Consider the following 22,417-nt stretch of genomic DNA (forward strand, 5'->3'; position numbering starts at 1 on the left):
TTTTCATTTGATACTGCTGTAACTTAGTGGGTTATCTACCCAGACATCCAGTCTTCTACTGGTGACTTTTTTAGGTTGTGGACTTTATTCCGAATTATTGGAAAAACTTTAGAATGAGAACCGCTCGCTTTCAGTGATTTTATCAGTTCAACAGTAACAGTAACATGGTAACAAAACTGTGTTATGCTTACCCAAAGGAATGCCGTGTTCACTGACAGCTCTATCTTGTTCACGAGATGGTGAGCGGGCCTCAAAGTCTATGAAAGGCATATGAGTTATGAGAAAGAAACGTACTTACTTCTTGTTTTGTTTTTTGTATCTGGGTTAAGACAACTAAATAAAACACTTGTAGAAAAAATCTTCTCAGGTTACCCATCACGTAGCTCTAATTATATTTATAACCATATTGGTGACTTATTCTAATGAGGTACAGAAAGAGGAATAATTTTACAGGTCTCACACTAGCTAGATGCTTTTGTCCAACAAATGATTAACAAAACTGTATAAGTTTAACAAAATAAGCTTAACAGCTACACTTGTTTGTTTTTTTAATGAACATTAATGTTCTCTTGTAAGCAGTACCTTTTTTATGAACATCATCCTGGTGTTGCACTCCATTATTGACTACTTCCATGACCTGTCCTACTTCTGGGGTCTTGCTGTCCTCTAATACACAGATGTGATTTTCCATAGTCTCTCCTGGTGGCCCGTTGTTGGCTATTTCACTACCTTCAAAGCATGTCTCCTTCAATGCAGCTTTAAACTCCTCACTGGGGAATTCACTAAGGTTAGCAACTGGTAACTCAGAAGTCACTGGATTCGTTTTCTGTTCTTCTGGTTTGGCTGAAGTCGTAACAGTCTCTTGTTTCTCAGTTACAGTTGTTGCTGCCTGGTCTCCAGCATCCCCACAAGACTTTTCAGTCTCTGGAGATTTCTCATTAGATGTTGGCTGCACCTCCAAGGATGAGGAAGACGGCAATATAGACTCCTCTACTGATGGCTCCCCTGCTGAGTCTTTGGGGCAGGATGCAAACTCTTCCAGCTCAGAAAGGTCTGGCTCAATAATGGAATCATCTTCTCCTCCCACTTCATCTACAGTGACCAGTTCCTCCATGTTCTTAGGATACCAACACTCTTCATCTGTGTCGTCACAACTTTCCCGATCCTTCTCCTAAGAAAACGGGTCAAGAAAATTGTTTTTAATACCCTACTTCCAGCTGGAACCAGAGCTTATAAGGTGTCATAAACATCATGTTTACTTACAGCGTCCCTGTCTTTACCACCTTCATTAGTTTCTTTTGTCTTACTGATTCGCTGAGGTGAAACTGATTTTTCTTTTGACTCGCGGTCCTGAAAAATTCAATCTCTTTAGTTACAAGAAATATTTGGCAGATGTAAATAAACAATGTACATTTACAGAAGTTACTCACAGTATTTTCAGTAGCATTTTCTTTCTCTTTTTTCTCCGCAGCCGTGTACCTCCTGCTTGTTTTCTTACTCCTGCCCCTGCCTGGTGAACTCTGCCTCTTATTTTCAGGTGTTCTGCAAAGTGTCTGATCAGCCATCTCAAATTCTGAATGCCTGGACCTAGAGTGGTAGTCATCACCATCCCTCCTCTTTGGCTTTGTGTCATGTCGCTGGTATGGAGGTCTGAGCGGCTTGTCTGATTTGTACACTTGTTCCTTGTAGAAATCCTCTTCGATGTTCCTGTACGAATTATAGGATGAGCCTTGAGGGCTTCCTCGTGGGTGCCAGTCTCTGCCCCTCATCCCTTCTCCTCCACCTCCTCGCTCATCTGTAGATCTGAAACTAAGATGATCTAAGGATTTTTGGTAGGTCTTTCGACGGTCAGGCGCCCGTCCACCATTAGGTCGATCATCATCCACGCTGCCCCCATTCCTCCACGGATCATCCCTCTCCCTTTCATCCTCACCCCTTCTTAAGTGTGACGACCACTCCCATGAGCCCCGGTGGGGGCCCATACCGTCTGAGCCTCTCTCCGGACCCCTGCATGGTGGCCCTTGGGGGCTGTGGGCTGAGCTGCATGATGTAAAACTGGGGCTGTGGGAATGAGGACTTAGAGAGTGGCTGATAGGGCTGCGAGAACGTGCTCGCTCTGGTACAAAGCTAGGAAGAGAAGATGCACGTTTTTGAGATTGCATTTTCCCCATTAGCAACTCAAAGAAGTCTGCTGCATGAAAACAAACATTTGAGTTTTCTTACTGTTCATGTTGTTGCATCTCATCCCTTTCCCGCTGTGAGGTAATATCCTGGATGATTGATTGAACATCTTTACCTGGTTTCTAAATTAAAAAGACTTATGGGTTTAGTAAATGCCCAACAGAGTGTATAACTGATTTTTGAAAATGTTTCTCTTTAGTTTTACCTTGAGTTGCAGCTCCTTGTACCTCTTAGACATTCGTATTAGAAGTTTTTGGTTGTTAATCATAGCTGGAGTAAGTTGGTAGTACTGAACCATGGCATGAGCTGCCTCCACATATGCCATTTCTAGAAAGGCCTGATGGAGGAATACAATGTTAGAAAGTTGCAATAAACATGAACCCTGTTACGAGAGGTTCTTTTTTCAGGGCTAATCTTCTCAAACATATATACGTTTCAGATGACAGAGTAGATGGAAGAAAATCTGAACATCATCATCCTCCAGTATCGTATTTCATTAACGTAATAATTCACTGAAACATTTTCTTTAATCTTTGCAACTAATACAGTGATTTTAGAGTGAATGCTTTAAATTTGATAGGGGTGATATGAATGCTGCAGGTCTGTTAAACGAAACCCTGGAGCCTAAGTGAGCTGTCAAGTACTGGTAGTTAAACAGCCAGTAAGTTATGACTAAGTGTTTGGTATCATATAACAGCCGTGGCAGAAAAGAAGATGCAGATAATAAAAAAGAAAAAAAAAGATCATTGAAATTTTACACATGTGCTCCATATAAAGGTAATCATCCAATCCGCAACTTTTCTGGCGGTAACCACTAAAGAAATCTGTGCAAACATAGCAAGATGCTTCATATATTTTAAAGTTAAGTTCGGGGTATAATTAAACACCCTGCCACAGGTATTAAAACCCCAGCGGTCAACTGTATGTATGACAAGCAGCTGCAATCAATCAATAAATGCTAAAATAAAGAAAACTGTAACCATGTGTCCTGCATGGTGCACATTTTAAGCACAGAAGTTACCTTTTTATACTAATGTAACAAAGAATGTACTGATCTGAATGAGCAATGGCCAAAAGTATAGTTTTCTTTTTATATAGACATGTAATTGAGACCTAAACAGTTTCTGATAAACATGAACAACAAGTTACTATTCACTGATAAATAATCATTTTGTTTTACCTGATGTGTAGATCGCATGAGAATGTAATTGGTAACTTTGCCAAAGGGTATTCCCAGGTTGATGACATCAGTCTCTGTGCAGCTGCCCTCAGGGAGGTTGCATATGTGGACGACTCGACCGACGGAGGTGTTTCTGATCGGAAATGGCTGCAAATATGAAACAAAAATGCAATCTTTGAGCAACTTTAAATACTTTATCTGATCTTTATTTAGATCGTCAAACTTTAAAATAGCTTTATTCTATTTGCAGCACTTGTAACCATGACCAGGATACAGAGAGCTGTGTTTATGTGTCAATTTTAGTGTGTCCCACAATGAGCACACGACTTCCCAAATGCAGAATGCAGACACTGAAGACAGGTGTCAGCCATGGAATTCAGTTACCCAGCGTCTCAAAGGTAAATATAAAAGATATCACATGACATTTCATAGCTTTAATTTCCCCTTTGACAAATCTTAGCAAGAAGTTTTTTTTCCTTCCTTCCGGAATTATGTGAAGCTAGGCGTAGGAATTGTTATCGATCCTATCATCTAATTTTGGCTGATAACAAAAAACATATCTTCAAAACTCTGTGTCAATCTCTGCAGTATATGAAAATCATGCATACTGTGTAAAATGAGTCTAAGACTGCTAAGACACTAACAAACAAACAATGTGTAAATTTCCCTCCTTCATACAGCCCACCTTAGCGCATTTATTAATAGATCCTTGGGAGCCATCCAGCAGTAAAAATTACATTTTGTTATTTTTTGGCATTAGAGACATGTCAGTTTACTAGGCCCAGACACACACATCTCTCCAGGCTGTCAAGTATTGTGACCTGCACTGCTCAGCACCCACTTGTAATTCCTTTTTTAAATCTGACCTGAGAGGGGGTAATACAGAGGCACAATACCCTCTTTTGTTATGGAAAAACACTAGAACGTGCTCTCTCCGGTATAAAGCTGGAGAAGGAAGACAAGTGGAAGCTAAAGTGCTTCCTTTAGTAATTCTCACATACTTAGAGTTTGATAAACCCATCAAATAGAGTTTTATAACACGATATATTGTAATTGATAATACAGATACCTGCAACTCTTATGCACCTTCTTTACTGTGACGGAGAAGAGTGAATCCTGCGTATTGCATCTTGCAAATACGAAGCGCTATATTCACCATCAGACTAGCTGGTGACATGCCGTCATGTTCCTTTGACATCACTGCAGAAAGCAGTTATAAATTCAACTTGTTATATCACAGAGTCTTAATTCTGCAACCATTGTGCTGCAACTGCAACTTTTCCAGCACCCCTCCTCTTCTTTCTGTGTCTCTGGTTGACAAACCTGACCGACAGTTCCATGTGTTAGCCAGACCGGGGTCTCGATTCGACCCGGAGCATTTTTAATTTTGTCCAAGAAAAGCCCAACAATAACAAAGACTTTACTTTGCTTGAATCTAGAGTGTATATAAGTCTTCGTAAAAAGTAACCTTTAAAATTTACATGTCAGTTTGGTGCATATTCTGTGCATACACAAACAGCCCAAACACAACATGTGCCATGTGACTATATTTTAGACAACAACAAAAAAACATTTGATAATGCTATTAAAAAAAAAAAAAAAAGATATTATAACTTAATAGTTTCTGGCCAGCACAGTGACATTAACAACTTCAGATGCAATTATGATAATTCTATTAACAGCCACATGCCAGTTCCACCACCAGAACACATAAAGGTCAGTTCAGGATGGGCTCAATAAACAGATCCAGGAATAGGCTGTTTATGTCCCTGGGATATTAGTGAGAACAAGAGGCTCAGTCGCTGCTTGCTTTAGTCACAAATGTGTGACCTGTAAAAGTCAGGCCTGTGTCTGATAGGCCAGACAGTTTGACCACAGCATTAAGATCACTTTCAAGGTTGGCTCAGGCTTTGAACAGTAGCCGTTTCCGTGGTCCGCAAACCAGAAGTGCAGAGTTATGCCGTGTCGTTGACTACTCACAAGGAGACACTTTACACACAGCCTGGACCTCCTTAATGTGGTTTATTTATTTAAAAAAAATAATTTGAATAAATGACAGAAGACCTTTGGTAATGTTCAGTGTTCACTAAAACTTAATTATCAACAATTAAAATGCACAAATACATAAAGAACAGGAATGGAAGGACTTCAAATAATCTTTTAACTGAACTGGCAATCAACCCTGACTGAAATTGTTTAATTAAACCCTTGCGAGTTTCTTACAGTTTCTTACAATTCAGCGAAAGGAAACAGTCCTAAAAATATAGCTTTGCAATGTGTTCAGTAAATTGCAGTGGAATCTCTTCTGAGGATACGTCTGCTTTTTTTTACAAATCAGGGTTCATGCTGCAAGACGGTCAGTTTGGTTTCACAGTTTCTCCCCACGTTCCTACGCAGAGTGCTCACAAGCCGATTCCTCAGATCACTTTACCAGTCTCTCACCAGTCTGAAACTTAACACTGCTGCCTGGGGGGTGTGGCCCTAGGGTCTTTAGGTCTGTGCTCCATGCAGCGGTTAGCTGTAATCCTGTGTTTATCTCTGTTCGAGTTCTGTCGAAAGAAGCTACTGTGTTACGTCAGGCTGGACAGCTGACACTGCAGTGCAGAAGAACAAAAGTTGTGCATGCTTCTAATGTATGTATGAACCCACATTATTATATGTTGTGGTATCTTCACAGTGTAGTGGTTTACAAATTCCCTCACAAGCAAAAGATCCCTGGTTTGAGCCTTGGATGGGGCTGTGTCTGGAGGGACTTTGGTGAAAAAGTGTCAGATCCAACATTTGGTGGTACCTAAATCCCCTTTTGAATATAGAGCAGCTGAAAATAGCTTTCATCTTTATACTGGTAATTTTTTTTCCTTTTAGTCTGGTTTGTATCTGAGTTACTGTAGTTTTTATTTTTTATTTTTAATTAAACTTTACTCACATTTCAGTTTAATTCCCGTTTGCTTTTAAAGCGACCATATCAGCTTAATTTGTGTTACTTCTAAATGCTTAGTTTTTATTGTAGTTTTTGCCTTAATATGGTAAAATGGTGCACTTTTGCATTTTGGTTTTGTGACTCTTGCCTGTGAAAAGCGCTTTTCAAAATTTTTATTCACTTACTAAAGTGTAGTTTTTATTTTTTATTTCAGTTAACTGCAACCACAATTTTTTTTATTTAGTTAAGTGAAATTAATGAAAACAATTTATGTAACTTTTAAATTTTTTTCTGTGCATATCTAACAACTAAATTGCTGTTACACTAAAAATGACACAGAATATCAAAACTTGTATGCGTGTGTGCATTTGTGTGATCCCTGGGATCTCGCAGGGCTTTAAAAACAATAAAACCTCACATGTTAGGCTTGGACAGGTGTGTGTTTATTGCAACCAACATTAGCTCATGTAGCACACCCTATAAATACTTCCACGCTAATAAAATCAAATCCTTTGTCAAAAACCAACCAAGGACGCACACGGCTTTTTCCATCACTTACTTCAGCATTCTGTTATACAGTTACCCTGGCAACAAAGAACAAACAGCGGCTTTAGCGGCGAAGGAATCTAGTTTAAACATTAAGGCATCCATCTCTGGATCGGCCTGTCTTGTCTTTGAATTTGACTTTGAATTTGTCACAAATTAACTTTAATTTAAAGTTACAAATTTAACTTCAAAATTTAAGGGAAATTATAGAAAGTGAGAAAATATAATCTAACAAGTTGAATGCCATGCTTTATGCATTATAAAAAACTGAAGCTAAAATAAAGTATAGAGCACACGAGTCTGTATAGTGTGTTTGTGTAACCATATTAATACATATCCATGCACTGGGTGTGTGTTGATGCCCGCAGACTGTTGAAAGCTGCATGCTTGTCATAAGTGTAGGCTTCCCGAACGTTTGCTGGGTCTAATTTTGGTGTCCTTTCTCTTCACTCATCATCTGCACTGTGCTTTTCAAGAGACCTGTCTTCATGATGGACGCCTATCAACAGCTGCTGTTTTTTTAACCCCAGTCAAACACAGGCTCTTTAACTCAGGCAAACTCACTGCAGGACCACAGTTAGGACAACTATCCTTCATCTATACTCTTAGAAATACTTTAAAATCAGTGTTAGGATTAGTTTTTGCTTTTGCAACCCATTTGGTAACCCTCTACATTGCTAATATTAATTATGTTTGAATCCTTCAGTGTCATCAGGAGGTTAAATCTAAGTGTCTTTACATATTAGGGTGCATAACCAGAAAACAGAAGTAAAAGAAAAAGTGTTCAAGCAATTACAAAAAATCTCTTATTCTTAAAATATAAATGTATTCTTGAGTAAATCTGGATAAATGTTCCTATGTATGTATTTGTATTTATTGCTGTTGTGCTCTTTTTTAAACCTAGGGCTTTCGTAATTCATGCGCTTGATAGATTTGGAAGTAGTCTTCTAACTATTAAAGTTCAGTGGAAGAGCGCTAACATGAAACTTGGTGTTGGGCCTGAGCGTCTGTCAACAAGGTGAACTGAGTCCATTCAATAAGCAGCACACATTTGGTGTTGATTCTTACTTATTCACTCTTTCTTGATGTTTAAATGTCACATGAAAGAAGTGTAGCAGAATAAATGCTCAGAAAAACTAAATGAAGAGATCATGTCAAAGGTATAAGAGCCCTTTGAACATACTGTTGGATGTTCAAATGTAATTTAAAAAATCAAATTTGAATTATATATATTTTTTTTATAGGGAGTGAAAAATCAAGAATTTCAGCTGCTTCTTTGTCACTAGCATTTTTTCCAACTTATCTTAAAATTTGATTTATGTGCTCTGGGCAAGCTCTAACAAAGAACCATGTATCCAATCCAAAAAACCCAAACATTTGTCTGACCTTTGACTCTGGCTGGTGTGAGGCAAATCCTGTGTCTGGCGTGGGGTAAGTCTTCATGGCTGTAGCTGGCAAGTATGACATACTGGCTCCTGAGGATACATCTGTGGAAACAATTTGATATGGGAACTTACAACTGTCCTGAAACAGTAAACCCAGTGCGAGGGAAGAACTTTGCTTTAGTAAAGTACATTTTCAAACTGTTAAATATTTTGTTCAAAATGTTTAATATATTTTTTTATTGTTGCTTTTTCTTAATTTCCTCTTTGTTCAAAGTCTTTTTTTTGCCCCAACCAGCACCTAGCTGGAAGAAAAGGCTTTGCTAAACACGTCACTCTTGAGAAACATCTGGGAAACAGTAATGATGCTCCACTGTGATGCAGATGTAGTTGCAGTTTCATTTGCATAACCCATTTTCACACAAGCCCTGTAGCTTTATAGATATTACAGATGGAGATGCAGCTGAGAATGAAAATGTTTGATGAGTCAGATTGGAGTCTTCATTCTGCAGTTTTCTCTGCACCACAACATTCACATGGTGTCTGATTAAGCAGATTTCTGCCATTTTGGCCGATGTGAGAATCGTGCAGGCATTAGTCCTAGCTAACTCGTGGTGATTATGTTTTCTTGTCTCTTTCCCCTCATGCTTGAGCCAGTTGCAGCAGATGGCTGAACTTCCCTGAGCCTGGTTCTGCCAGAGGCCTCTTTTTGCTACACGAGAGCTCTTCCTTCCCATTGTTGTGTAAATACTTGCTCATAAGGGACCATCCAATCACTTGGATTTTAGCTCCAAAACTATTTAAACCAGATGGTTTAATCTTAAGTGCAGAGTGCCTCCACAATAGATATCCAAATGTTAGCTTCAGATTTATTTAAACCCTAAAGAGAAGATTGTCTAAATTTAAAATCGGTTGAATGTGCCATAGGAGCTGTAACTATGATGGAATGACCTCAGAACTATTGGAAATTGGCACACAGTACTAGCATAGTTCAAACAGCTACCCAGTCTTGGGTAGCTCAAAACACATTGTTTCCATTTTATTTAAAGACATTTCTTCACCACCCTTCCAAGCAATGGGAATACAATACTGAGACAGAGATCTTCTAACAGATTACTCATCCAATAAAAATTGTGTTAGGTCATTAATATATATTAATGCTGTATGGGCTTGTTGGCAGTTTGTAGTTAGTAATTATACATAAGTGAATGCATGAAGCATATATAATAGGATCAAGAGAGTTTGTCAGAAAAGCAGCGCGTAGAAGTCTTCGGCTTTGTTGTGTTTACTGCTACTCCTCCAGCATGTACAAAAAAAGATGACTTGGCACGGTGCAGCACTGTTTTAGGACTTCAAAACACTTCACGCTAACTGCACGCAGCACTTCAATGTGTTAAAATAAGAAGTGTTCAACTATAAAAACATGCTGCCTCATGTCCTAAAAATACCCCGTTTCTCATAATCAAGTGATGAGTAAAATATCACTCTTACAGCAGGAGTTAAGACTGATGTTTTACACTTTGTGCTAATGTAAGGAGATACACAGCTGGTGGTGTTGGTGGTGGGTTATCCTACCTTGACTCGCAGCAGAACAGACTATGTGGTTCGTTCCTGCGGGGTTCAGACCTCCATCAGAAGGCCTGCTGACAGCATAGTGAGTAGCTCCAGCTGATACCACCGCTGAACTGCAACAATCAGAGACGGCTGATTTTAGCTGCCTCTCCCCTGCCTTGCTCGCTCATATCTTATGACAGAGCTCATATTCAGAGAAAGATTAAGACAGCTGCATAAGAAGTAAGGAAAAGGAAACTAACATATTTCCAACTGCTAAAAGAGGTTTGCTCTGAATTGATCGACATCGTTTTAAAGCTGTGTAAAAAGTCTGAAACTCAGCAAAACAAAAACCACAACAAATCACATCAACACAGAGGCTTACTGAACGTCCTCAGTCATCAATGATAGTCTAATTTAGACTGTGTGCAGTGAATTTTTGGAGTTGTAAATGACTCACCTGTCATTTGCATACAACATTCGATTCTGGAGGTGTAGCTTTCCCTTCACGTGCTGTTCCCAGTCCTAAACACACGTACACACATAAACACTGTCTGAACATGTAGACTCAAACAGCTTAGGCACAGGAAGCCCAATACTTGCCCTCCCTTAGTGGCTCTTAGCTACCCCTTGTATAACCTCATGGCTGAAACCAATTAAAGAGACACCATCATGGACTTAGAGGCCATCGAACAAAAATACTTAACTACTGTATATTAGCTATTCTTAATATCTGCTTAATGCTCATTCAGAAAGTCAGGACTTGTTTAAATTTTGTAAAATCCTTCAAGCAACGCACAAACTTGTGTTTTAGTTCAAGAAAACTAACTTTGTTCTGTTCCTGTTTCAAATATACAAATGCATAGATTCATATAATGGTCACGTGCTAAGATTTACACTCATCAATTTGCTCACCTTTAGGTTGTAGACCTTCTTGTCACAAATGCTACACTGGTGTGGCAGCTGAGTGGGTGTAACAGCATGGTAATCATTGACTTGATAAAGCTGAAGTGTCCTGGTACCTGACGATAAAGCTTCCTCTTTTCCGTGCAGGTGCTGGTAGAGTCCTAAAGCCTGCATGCCACTTGAACCAAAAGAGGAAACTGCTGCACTATTGCAGTTTAACTTCGTATCATGGGTTGGCTCCTCTGGGTTATATAGTTCAGTCCTAGGCCGAGCCGGCTGTCCAGCTGGTGTCCACGCAGGGGGAGGATTAGAACCCACATCCACCATACCGGTGTGAGACAAGTTGGTTTGACCTTGCCATTGCTCTTTATGTCCCATTGAGTTAAAAATGTTCATTTTCTGCTCACTAAACCCAGCTTGTTGTACTTGCATATCCTGTCTATAGAAATCTCGCTGAAGACCAACATTGGTCATGTTATTTGCCTGAGTATTGATAACTGTGGACAGCCCGTTACCAGCAGTGGCTGATGCTGCAGATGTCCCTCCAGATAAGTTGTACTGAAGTCGTCTGTCTGTGTCAGAGGGGTAAGTCGACCCAGACTTTTTCCCATACTCATTGCCCTGTTGACCCATCGCGTCTCCTCCACAAGGATGGTTCAGCCTAACAGTGCCTGAATTTTGGTTGAATCCCCCACTGACCAAGGCTCCCAAGGCTGAATTTGAAGAGGGGAAACCTAGCACTCCTGTGGGGAAGGCACTCTGTTGACTTCCAACCATAGTTGAAGTCCGTAACTGATTAAACAAGGGCTGAGACATGTTGATATTGGAGAGAACCTGATTGAGAACAGTGGCCGCAGCAGCTGTGTTGCCTTCCTGAGCCAGTTTCAGGCGATGGAGGGTAAGCTGGGCCTGGAGCTGAGCGAGTTGGAGGCTGGCTGGAGTCAAGAGGAGCTGCTGGTTTTGCTGCTGAGGACCTGTCTGCGAACTGCCTGGGAGCTGGACACCCAACTGGAGACCCTTATTGTCAACACCGTCCAAAGGTCCCGAAGTGATGCTGCAGGGTACAAAAGATCACAGATGTTTTTCAGGAACCTCAAAGATCTAATCTATTAACCTTGCCTATGATTCTAAGCCTGTTTCTGAAGATTTGGGCAAATTTAACTGATACTTATAGGCTACAGAACAGATCTTTGCTCTGTTCTTCATTAAAAATGGTGGATTTAGTCTACAACTGTCTGTAAAGTGTCAATTACACATTACACATGTTTTTCATTTCTTTTTTTTTTCTTTTTCTTTTTTTTTTTCTTGGAAGTGACATCAGAAACAGCAGCATGTGACATCACGTGATGGCTTTCATTTCTAATAAAATATGTGGCCAATACTGTGATTTGTATGATATTTTCAGACCATTTTCTTTTATAGCTTCATAATTATTTACTAGTGATTTGCAATACTGCAAGGTTTGGTAGCAATCCAATACCAAGTAAAGACACAGTGAGTTTTGCTAATACCAAAAACCAATATATATACTTTTAACTTAAAAAGCAGCTTATGTAGAGCAGAGAGCTGTGTCATGATTTATGACATCAATCATCACCAGTTTGCAAATTCTGAACACATTTTAAATATCACTAAAGCATTTTTTACTTTCCAGAATATTTAGTTCACAAAATAAAACACAGCTTTCACTAAACCATCGATTCAATCTTGCTAGTATTACTCTGATAACAATACTGGCTCAATATAATGATAATAATAATAATAATAATAATAATAATAATGGATTGGATTTATATAGCGCTTTTCAAGGCACCCAAAGCGCTTTACAATGCCACTATTCATTCACTCTCACATTCACACACTGGTGGAGGCAAGCTACGGTTGTAGCCACAGCTGCCCTGGGGCAGACTGACAGAAGCGAGGCTGCCATATCGCGCCATCGGCCTCTCTGGCCAACACCAGTAGGCGGTAGGTGAAGTGTCTTGCCCAAGGACACAACGACCAGGGCAGAGAGTACGAGGATCGAACCAGCGACCTTCCGGTTACAGATGCGCTTCCCAACCCCCTGAGCCTGGATTGATATGTGTACACATATTGTTTCCCACACCTATATATAAGTAACAACCAATTCTCTACAGTTTGCATCACACAGGGTCTTGTGTACAGAGCATTTTTTTTAAAAATTTGATTTGCAAATGTTGTGTACTGATACCAAATAATGACACATTTTGCACAGTTTGCACAGTCCTTTGCAACAGCTTAATAAGCACTGATATTGTGCTTGGCTTAATGCCCACCGGCAGCTAATTTCTGGTTAGCTTTCATTACACTAACTAATACCATATATCGCTGGTATTACAAAGAAAGATTTATCAGATACTTCACAGTTTTCCTTTTCTTGCTGATATTGGCTGATTTAAAGTTTCAAAGTTTCAGCTTTAAATTTTTACACACTTAAGTGCCCCACAGCTAATATCTGCACACATGGAAAATCTCACAAGCAATAAACCAGAAAATGAGAGTTTAGCACTGCCATTAGCCTGTTGTCATTGCTGCTGGGATTATGGCAAACCAAACAATGTAATTACACAGCATTTTGCTTCTGATAAGCAGATTCCCATCTGCTTATGCATTGAAACAATGTCTTAAATCAAACATAATTCCCAAAGGTCCCAACCTAAAACTATCAGGTCTCCTGCCAGGTTCATTTCCATACCCCAACGGGTCACAGTTGTTTTTCAGGACCTACACAGTATAAACATTGTGGCTAATCAGTGTGCATATGGACACAGACACTATGTTTTAACCTGTTAAGACCTGTTCATCAATTTAATTTTGAAACCTTTTGAAAGTTTATTACATCTCTATGGCACATATACTAGCATTATTAAAGCAATGTTATATCCATCTAAAGCAGCATATATTTGATCCAGTATGGTCAATACTAACACATCTCCAGTCCATTGTTGACAGCACAGGAAATGTCATGTATTCTTTAATTAAGTCCAAGGTGCAAGGATGAAACAGAAAGGTAAGAAGACAATCCACTGAGGTATTCCCATGACGATGGCCACGTGTACTGACACATCTGCACATCTCCTGAAAATCTCCCTGTCATGTCTCTTTGTCAATTTCTGAAGGCTCAATTCTTCATATTTAGCAGCTTTTACAGGTGATAAAGAGCTGATAAAGTCTAAAAATCACACTGTCTTGGTACTGATTGTGTTGTCCCCACATAAGTCAGTTTGCTCCATTTTGCAGTTAACCTGGGAGCTCATTTCATGTTCATGCTCACAGAACACAGAAAAACCCTTAAAAGGTCTCTGCAGACCTCCATTAGCAACCTGTGATATCCTACTCACAGCATATGAAGCGAGCTCAGTGTGTATCATGAGTGTCTCCTAAAGAAGTTAGGTATTGTCCGTTTGAATACAACTTATGCGTTCACATTCTCAATCTGCCCCAAACGGGATGTAAGCAGCAGCAACACATGTGAACTCCCTCGACCAATCACACGATTGGAGCCTCGCAGCAAGCAGTTCACATTAACATGTCTAGAATAACATCATCTGTTAATCCTACATCACAAGTACTGCAATCCTCACACATTTCCTCTTGCCAGTCTGCCTCTGTGTGCCTGTTAGATCTGAAAACTGCTGAGTATGAGTTTGGAAGATTTTCCTGCAAAACTATCTCAGTAAAGCACGTGATCCTACAATCCCAATGTCCCTCTGGGTCTTAGTCAGTGCAGCTATCATCTCAATTTTGTCTGCTATAAGAAATAAACTGAAGAAAGAGATTAGACTTTCTAGATCTTACTCTCCATCTTGGCCGCAGCCTTGCATTCACAGGGTATTATCTTTAACTCATTGAGGATTTGGGATCTTGCAGTGTGGCTTTGTAGACCTCAATCAGCTGATTACTTATGTAAATGATGTTCCACCTCCTGATATTATAGCATCACAATGCAAAGAAAAAGCACTGGGAAAAGCAAGAAAAATCAAAGTTTGGATAGCCAGAGTTCAAACGCAAGTACAAAACACAAACATTGAAATGAGCTGTAGGAAAATGAAGTCCTGTATGATTTTTAATCGTAATATTTGCATATTAATATTTGATTTAACATTATTCATCCATGTAAAACATAAATTCCATTTAATTTTGACAAAGATGTTGGAAAGTTAGCACCTGAGCTATTTATTTACAGACACAACAACACAACACAAACTGTTGTAATAGAACAACACAACCCACAGGTGCCATGACCCTGTTTCACTGGCCAGCCTTTTCAGTTTCTGATGAATGCTCTTACACGAGAGCTAAACTTAGTCGACTTGACTATTCATCACATTATCTATGTTAAGCCCTTGACACCGGCCTGCCTGGCCACTGCGTCAATATTTGTGCAAATACTCTGTCAGAGACAAATAAGCGACAGCCATAAATCTTTGTTCACAGCAATTATGAAGCATTTGAATCTGGATTATTTGCAATTTTTTCATAAAAGGTAGTACTGTGCCTAAGAAGTGAGAGATTATAAAATGGATTTTGGTTGTTCTAAACAAACAAAAGTCAAAAGGCATTTTCAAATATTAATTTATGAAACAGAATCTTGCAGAGGATTATCACCTTCATGTCTGTCATCCTGTTGGCTTTTTCAGTTGTGATATGGTCTTGTGACTACATCGCCACATCATAAACTTGTCATATCATATCCATCACTCACACTTCAAGTGAGCCATAAATCATCTTGCTGTATATACTGTGGTCCTAAAATCCCACCTCTCCAAATGAAACATCGTGAGTTTGTTTTGGACTTTGAGAATATTGTAGTACACTTTGTATTGAAATATTGTATTAAAGGTTGTGTATTTTCTACAGTATAAGAGTAATGGCTGATGTATAACACCATCAAATCATAAAAAAAAATACTAGTTCAATCAAATCTGATAATAAAGCATTCATTTAACTTATTATGTGTCCAAAGTGGTACATCACAATGAGTTAGTTCATCAGCAGAACTTTCTGTTTCCAATAATTGGTCATACTCAGTGTTTTGGCTTATTACCCTAATTTAGTCAACAGTTTTTATTGTTCTTTGTCTGTAAAGCTCTTTGGAACTTTGTTAATAAATAATTTATGTATTTGCAACATATACAAAGCAAAGTAATCCAGTACAGTCTGTGGAGTTATAATACCTGTGCGTATGATATTTTGCTCATCCTGGACAATTCACAGCTCCCAGTTCTTCTTAAGTGAACAAGCATGCTGATGGAGAGATACACTTACACCATTCCAGCTTATGACTCAAAGCTATAAATACTAGAGTTGCCCTCTGCCATCATGATACACAGTGTCCTTAATAGGCTAATATGGACTCTTGGGCTCCTGGCACAGTGTGCCAGACACTTCAAACTAATCTTGTTATGACGATAGGGAATATAGGTGTCAAAATAACCTCAACCAGTTGTGGAAGGGAAGGGTTTAACACTATGTATGTATACATATATGTTTCTGTAGCTTTCTCATAGATAGATAGATAGATAGATAGATAGATAGATAGATAGATAGATAGATAGATAGATAGATAGATAGATAGATAGATAGATAGATAGATAGAATAAACATTCAATGTGACTTTCTATATTTAATTGAAAAGTGGAAAAGAATATCAAGAATATTTAATAACTACAGGAATGGACAGGAAACGTAAATAGGAAGTTATAAAGTGACAAACAAATCTAATCTGAAGACAAATCATTCAAAACAGAAAAACAAACAAAAACATGCATTTCTGTTTAAAATAACCAATTTATCGAACTTTTCAAATGGACTAGAGAGCTTAGATTTGAAACATGCCTGTGCAATTTTCAATCCTAACACACTCTGGTACTATAGTATCCAAAAGAGAAAACAGTTGCAAATCATATATAAAAACATCACACGTGTATGAAATACAAATATAATATTGATATTATACATTATATAAATGTAAGATGGCGGCACGTATGCAGCTGCACAGCGCCCCCAGTCCCACAATTTGTTTTATTTTTATTTTGAAAATAAAGGGCTATTCTATTCTTTTCTATTCCATATTTGAATATTCAAATATAGAATATATTTGAATCATCTGCCGTGATGTGTTCTTATTTTGTTTCAGGTGGTGTGCCAGTGTGTTTTTTGGTGTGTATTTGTTACAGTTCCCTGCTCTGAGTGACGCGCTGAAAACAGCCTCTCACAGTCAGAGTCGCAGTACAGATTCATAGCAGACAGCATTAGCTCAGTCTTCAGAATAGCTTCATGTGTTCTTAGCTACATAAATACATGTACAGGTTTCTATTTCGTCCCACAAGGTTTAATTTTAAAAATACATAATTAGAGAGAATATACATCAGAATTACGGCTGTTTATAAACTTACGGAGCAAAGTGATGGCAGATGGTATCAAACAAGAATGTCTACTTTCTCATATGGCATCATTTACAAGTTAATTTGCTGCTAACTATGCATGCTCACTTATTCATTTTTTTCTGATAGGGAACCATAAGCTGTCACAAAAACATAATAAAGACTCATAGTGACCTTTTTGCTAAAGAAAAAAAAGGACAATAAAAAGAGGTTAAAGGCTGAGTGTCATCAGCATATTTTAAAATCAAATGAAAGTACATTCCTTAACAACAGAAAATATGATGTTTCTAATAACATAAACCAATATAAAATGCCAATAACCAAAACAATATAAATCCATTTTATTAAGAAAATCTCCCCCCCCCCCCCCCCCCCCCCCCCCCTTGTGGACAGGGGCACATACGTTGTGCATTATGATGTCCTCCCCCATATTTTCACTGTAGTTCAAGAATCTAATTATTTCTAATTATTTCAGTGAAAAATTCATATGAATGTTAAAAGAAAAAACACCCATCTATTTCCTTATTCAGAAAGCAGTCAGATAAGCTCTATTCTGCACCTGGAGCGCTGATTCCTTTTAAATTCAGCTCAACAAAGCATTATACAAATACAAGACCACATCCTAATGTCCAGTTAAAACTTCATTCGTGCATACTGTATTATGAGAAGCATACGTAAAGCAGCAGATTCATAAAAATCAGCCAAAAACAGCTGCCAAGCAACTTTGACTGATAGTTGCTTCCTGTTCTATTTTAAAAACAATAATAACACAGTCGTTTGGGGGACATGTCAAACTACAACAACCACATTCTCTCTGCAAAACTCGCAAGACAGCATCATAGTCAAAAACTTGAGCGTTGATCTGGTCTGTCTACAAAGCCTCATCGGAGGAAGTAACAAATTAGAGGAAGGGTTCAGGTCCAGTTTGGTTCAAGAATAGTCATCCGCTGAGTCCAGTAAAACATCCAGCAAAATGCAACATTGTCCAAAACAGTTGCATCTTCACGATTAGCTATAAATTCTGCTTCCGTGCAGCTGACAACACTTGATGCTATACACCCAACGAGCCAAAACTGACAAGCAAACCTTGACGTATTGGAAGAAATGCACAAACCTTGAAAAGTTAGGCAGTGAAGGTCCGAGTTACACCTCTGACGCTAAATTCTGCACTGCTTCTTAATAATCTGACCTTTGCCCAGCAGCTGAGACGGCATCTTTGTCCACTAACATGTTGACTAATGCTAGCACATGTACACTAACATAACATCACTGCTAGAGGTCTTTACCCCAGCGTGAGTGACGCTGCTTCCCTGTGTTAACGGGACAGGCAGAGGCAGAGACGCGTGTGATGAAAAGTCACAAGTGGTTGGCATGTGTGTGTGAGGACGGGGCAGACCAGCACACAGGAGGAGAAAGTATTTACAGAGAAGGCATTTGGGTAATGCAGTGCAATCCTGAATCTGTTGCCTCCACAATAGCAGCTGTAAAGTTTGGTGTGGAGTCAAGTGTCAGGTTCAAAGTCACAAAAAACAGTAAAAGCTGTCACAAGACTACCAACCAACTACCTCGTACGTGTTTCGCACCAGCAAACCCACAATCAGGAAGTTTTGCGACGCAAAACACGGATGTAAAAAAGCCCAAAAAACCCCCAAACAAAACATTTGATAAATCAAAAAAGATGCATATTCAAATACCTCCAATCTGAAGGGTATGCATATGGTGTGATTTTAACAATAAAAAACATTAGCTTCTTGAAATATGGGGAAGGATCAAGGCATAATGTGCACATACGAAAAATTAGTTTTGCCTAAAAAACACCTCATTGGAAAAGACTTGTCTCTAATTTCTGCTTTCTCCAAAAGATACCAGGAAAACAAGTGAAGTATGCGTGAAACTCACGGCAACCACAAAAAACATATACATTAAAATACATATATAATACATACATACATAATATATGTAAGCCTACTTTTTTTTTATTGGGGTTTTATGTAAAGTGCTGTCAGTACATTTTTTTTACAGCTGCAAATAAAATCTTTACTTAAGCATACATGCATTCAACTCCCAAGGAGCCTTCAGTTTGAGAGATTTATAGTCACTCCATCTGTTAGCGTCACAACCAGATGGCAGGGAGAGAACAAGCTGCTTGTTTGACTGCCATACTTTATGACTATCAAGAAAAAAAAAAACAATTATTTTTTTAATACCGGTAGTAGTAAACGTATTATTATTATTATTAAAATTCACCAAAATAAAGTTGCAGAATATCTTTCAAGTACTGTTTTCTAACACATTTAAATCAACTGCATTTTCTGACTGGATCCAGCAGACTAATGCAAAAACAAATTGTGTGTTAGTGAAGAAAGAAAGCAAACTGATAATTATACTAAACATAGATTTTATTTTGTCTCCTTTAGTTTTTGATTTAGCTTCAGAACGTTTTCTGTAAGTACTTGCAGCTGCAATGTCTTGTAATGCTGTTTTCTTAAAGTGTGGTACAACTTAGAAAATCAGACTTTTTAAAAACTGTAGCTGAAAGTACACGGAAAAGCCTGAAGTATCACACAAAAGGTTGTGAATGGTATTTATGTTATTCCTCTATTCACAGACGATTTTAATTCCATTAAAATGCAAAAGTAATGTTTATTCTGCATATTATCAAAACGTTAATTATGTTTTTTGTCACTTCTATTTTTTTGTTTTACTGATTAGAAATTTCTTTAGCAGTTTAGGATTAGATCCACATTAAATCATGTCTCTACTGCTTCACTGACTTGTATTAATTTCCTGATGACTGTACCAACCGACAGGGTTGTCATCTTTTTTGCCTAATTCCACTTACACACAATCTTTACCATAAAATGTAATAATTTACAACATTTTGACTAAAAAGAGACATTATTTTTGTCCATACACTGTTAGTAAAAAGACCTACAAGGTAGGTTCCTTACAAAAAACTATTTCTGCTGTCCACTAGGTGGTGCCACATATCAACATATGTAGCCCCAGGTGGTCTGATAAGGATTCATCATTTTGCCATATGAGGGCACTCTTTTCATTTTAATTAACAGGTCCTTACCAGGTTCCTAGAATATGACATACAGTGTTTACATTTGCAGGCAGCGATTTAGAAAGTGTGCCTCATAATGAAATGCCATGATGGTGGTATGGTAGCCTTGGAATGGGAAACAAAGGCTTTCCAATCCCTTGCACAGATGTGACATGCAGACAGAATGTGGAGAGATGCGTATACGTGGATACTGCTGAATGCATGACTCAAGACACTAATCAAGAGGAGCACGTGTAACCTCTGCTCTTCCTAATAGGGCAAAAATCGTTACTGACACTCCAGAACCTTAATTTAACTTTTCAACAAATGAGACACATAGCTGCAGCCTATCAAGCAACGAAAGACGGTCACATGGTGAGATATGTGCTAGGAAGCGGGGTCAGCTTGCTTTCATCCACATTTGATACAGACGGTAGTTCCTGATTTATAGGTTTCTAGCGACGGGTGAGGTATCTCGGCCACAGAGACATAGGGTCTGGCCCATCGCAACCCCCGTAAAGCTGACACATCCACTCAAAGGCATCACTTTGATCCATACCATGTTTCTCTGGTGATGCTTGTAAAATGGTAAGATTTATGCAGGGGATCAGTCACAGGGTTTTATGAAGTCATATTAAAATGTAAACTAAAGTTTGTGAGGCAACTTCAATCGCATGCACCCCGCCCAGGATAATCAGCAACAAACAAACCTTTAAATCAATGACTTACACCAAAAGTGAACAGGAGATATGCAACTACACGTTAAGAGAGTTAGTTCTCACATGCACACGGTAGCTGAAGGTGATCTTGTTTCAAGCATAGGCTGGTAGGATACTGGAGTCGTGGAGAAACATGCAGGTCAAAAGTCTTACTTGACAGCTGTCTCCCAACTGTGGACTTTTAAGAGCCCTCCAAAAAATATGTTTCCTAGCAGGAAATCCGCAATTAGTTGTCAAAGCCCCCATGGCATGGTGCCCACTTAAGGACTTTAAAGGGACACCTGCTTAAAGCGAATGCAAAAAATTTTTTACTAGCCAACTGATGACAAAAAATGTGCTCGCTATTCACTAAATTTACAAAAAAAAACCTATGACAAGTAACCCATGAATTGTAATGCCAAACCTTTATCAACACTTGTCCATTTTTTCTAGTCTATCGGATGTTCTGTGGTTAGTTTTGATTCAGCAGTGCTGGGTGTGCACATAGACACAGACCTCCAATGGAGCTCTAACACCTCTGCGGTCTTAAAGAAGGCCCAACAGCGTCTCCACTTTCTGAGAATCCTCAGAAAAATGGACCTGAAGAAGGAGCTGCTGACCGTCTTCTACCGCTGCTCCATTGAAAGTGTGCTGACATATTGCATCGGTGTGTGGTTCTCCAGCTGCACCACAGCACACAGAAAGGCACTCCAGAGGGTCATCAACATGGCCCAAAAAATCATTGGACATCCTCTTCCCTCCCTGAAGGACCTGTACAGCACTCGCTGTCTCAAGAGGGCACGCAGCATCCTACGGGACTGCACACACCCAGGACACCGGGTGTTTAAGCTGCTGCCGTCTGGCAGGAGGTTCAGGCTGCTGAGGTCCCGAACAAATAGACTCAAGGACAGCTTTTACAACAGGGCAATAGCCCTGATCAATGTAAATAGCTGACCTGACTGGATACCTCCCTGGACTTTTTAGGGGGAGGTAACAATGTTTAAAACGATAACAATAATATTTATATTTATAACAAGGTGCAATAATAATTAATGTGCAATAATAACAGTGTGCAATACACATACACTTATTCTTCTTTTTTATACTAAGTTAATATACTGTGTTGTGTTGTTTGTTACGTTGTGATGTGTCATATCGTGTCGTGTTGTGTTATATGTAGTGCCGACGTAGGACAGTTTTTCCAATTTCATTGTACTACTGTACTATGTATGACTGTGCAATGACAATAAAGAGTTATCTTATCTTATCTTATCTTATCTTAAGAGCTAAGAAAAGCCCTTCGGTTACCTGGGATCTGCTAACACTGAGTGTCAAACTGGGTGCTGAGTGCTGAGGGCCAGGTGAGTCAGCTTTGGACAGAGTGACATCAGCGATCCAGCTGGCTGTCAGAGCTGCTGCTGGCGAAAAGAAGGAAGGCAACCTCATAGGGAAAGTCTAAACTCCATAAACTAGCACCAGTTAGACAAAAAATGATCCATTTCCCTTAATTAAAATAAAGATATATACTATGTAAGAAATACAGTCAGCCCAAATAGTATTTTTTTTCTTCTTGGCGAGTTAATCCTGTCTAAACTGG

The 22,417-nt window shown here is 38.9% G+C and overlaps 1 protein-coding gene across 3 annotated transcripts in view; it reads right to left on the reverse strand.

The window, feature by feature from the left end:
• Positions 1-22,417, reverse strand: part of rbm20 (RNA binding motif protein 20) — a 50,872-nt gene that overhangs the window by 5,124 nt on the left and 23,331 nt on the right. For 2 of the 3 annotated variants that reach the window (XR_014906241.1, XM_085355023.1), the window contains exons 2-12: positions 10,676-11,720; positions 10,221-10,285; positions 9,785-9,894; positions 8,214-8,314; positions 3,362-3,508; positions 2,387-2,518; positions 2,224-2,303; positions 1,431-2,127; positions 1,264-1,350; positions 583-1,171; positions 192-257 (exon numbers count right to left, since the gene is read on the reverse strand). Coding sequence is in view for 2 of the 3 variants with exons in the window: in XM_085355023.1 (XP_085211149.1) it covers positions 192-257; positions 583-1,171; positions 1,264-1,350; positions 1,431-2,127; positions 2,224-2,303; positions 2,387-2,518; positions 3,362-3,508; positions 8,214-8,314; positions 9,785-9,894; positions 10,221-10,285; positions 10,676-11,720 (3,119 nt within the window). In the remaining variant the exon portion in view is untranslated. The remainder of the gene's footprint in view (positions 1-191; positions 258-582; positions 1,172-1,263; positions 1,351-1,430; positions 2,128-2,223; positions 2,304-2,386; positions 2,519-3,361; positions 3,509-8,213; positions 8,315-9,784; positions 9,895-10,220; positions 10,286-10,675; positions 11,721-22,417) is intronic. The other variant, XM_085355024.1, reaches the window with a different exon arrangement.

The sequence above is a fragment of the Diplotaxodon limnothrissa genome, linkage group LG6 (genome assembly GCF_057381915.1).
Source record: "Diplotaxodon limnothrissa isolate DT_005_m linkage group LG6, D_limnothrissa_male_GT1.1, whole genome shotgun sequence".
NCBI classification, from domain to species: Eukaryota; Metazoa; Chordata; class Actinopteri; order Cichliformes; family Cichlidae; genus Diplotaxodon; species Diplotaxodon limnothrissa.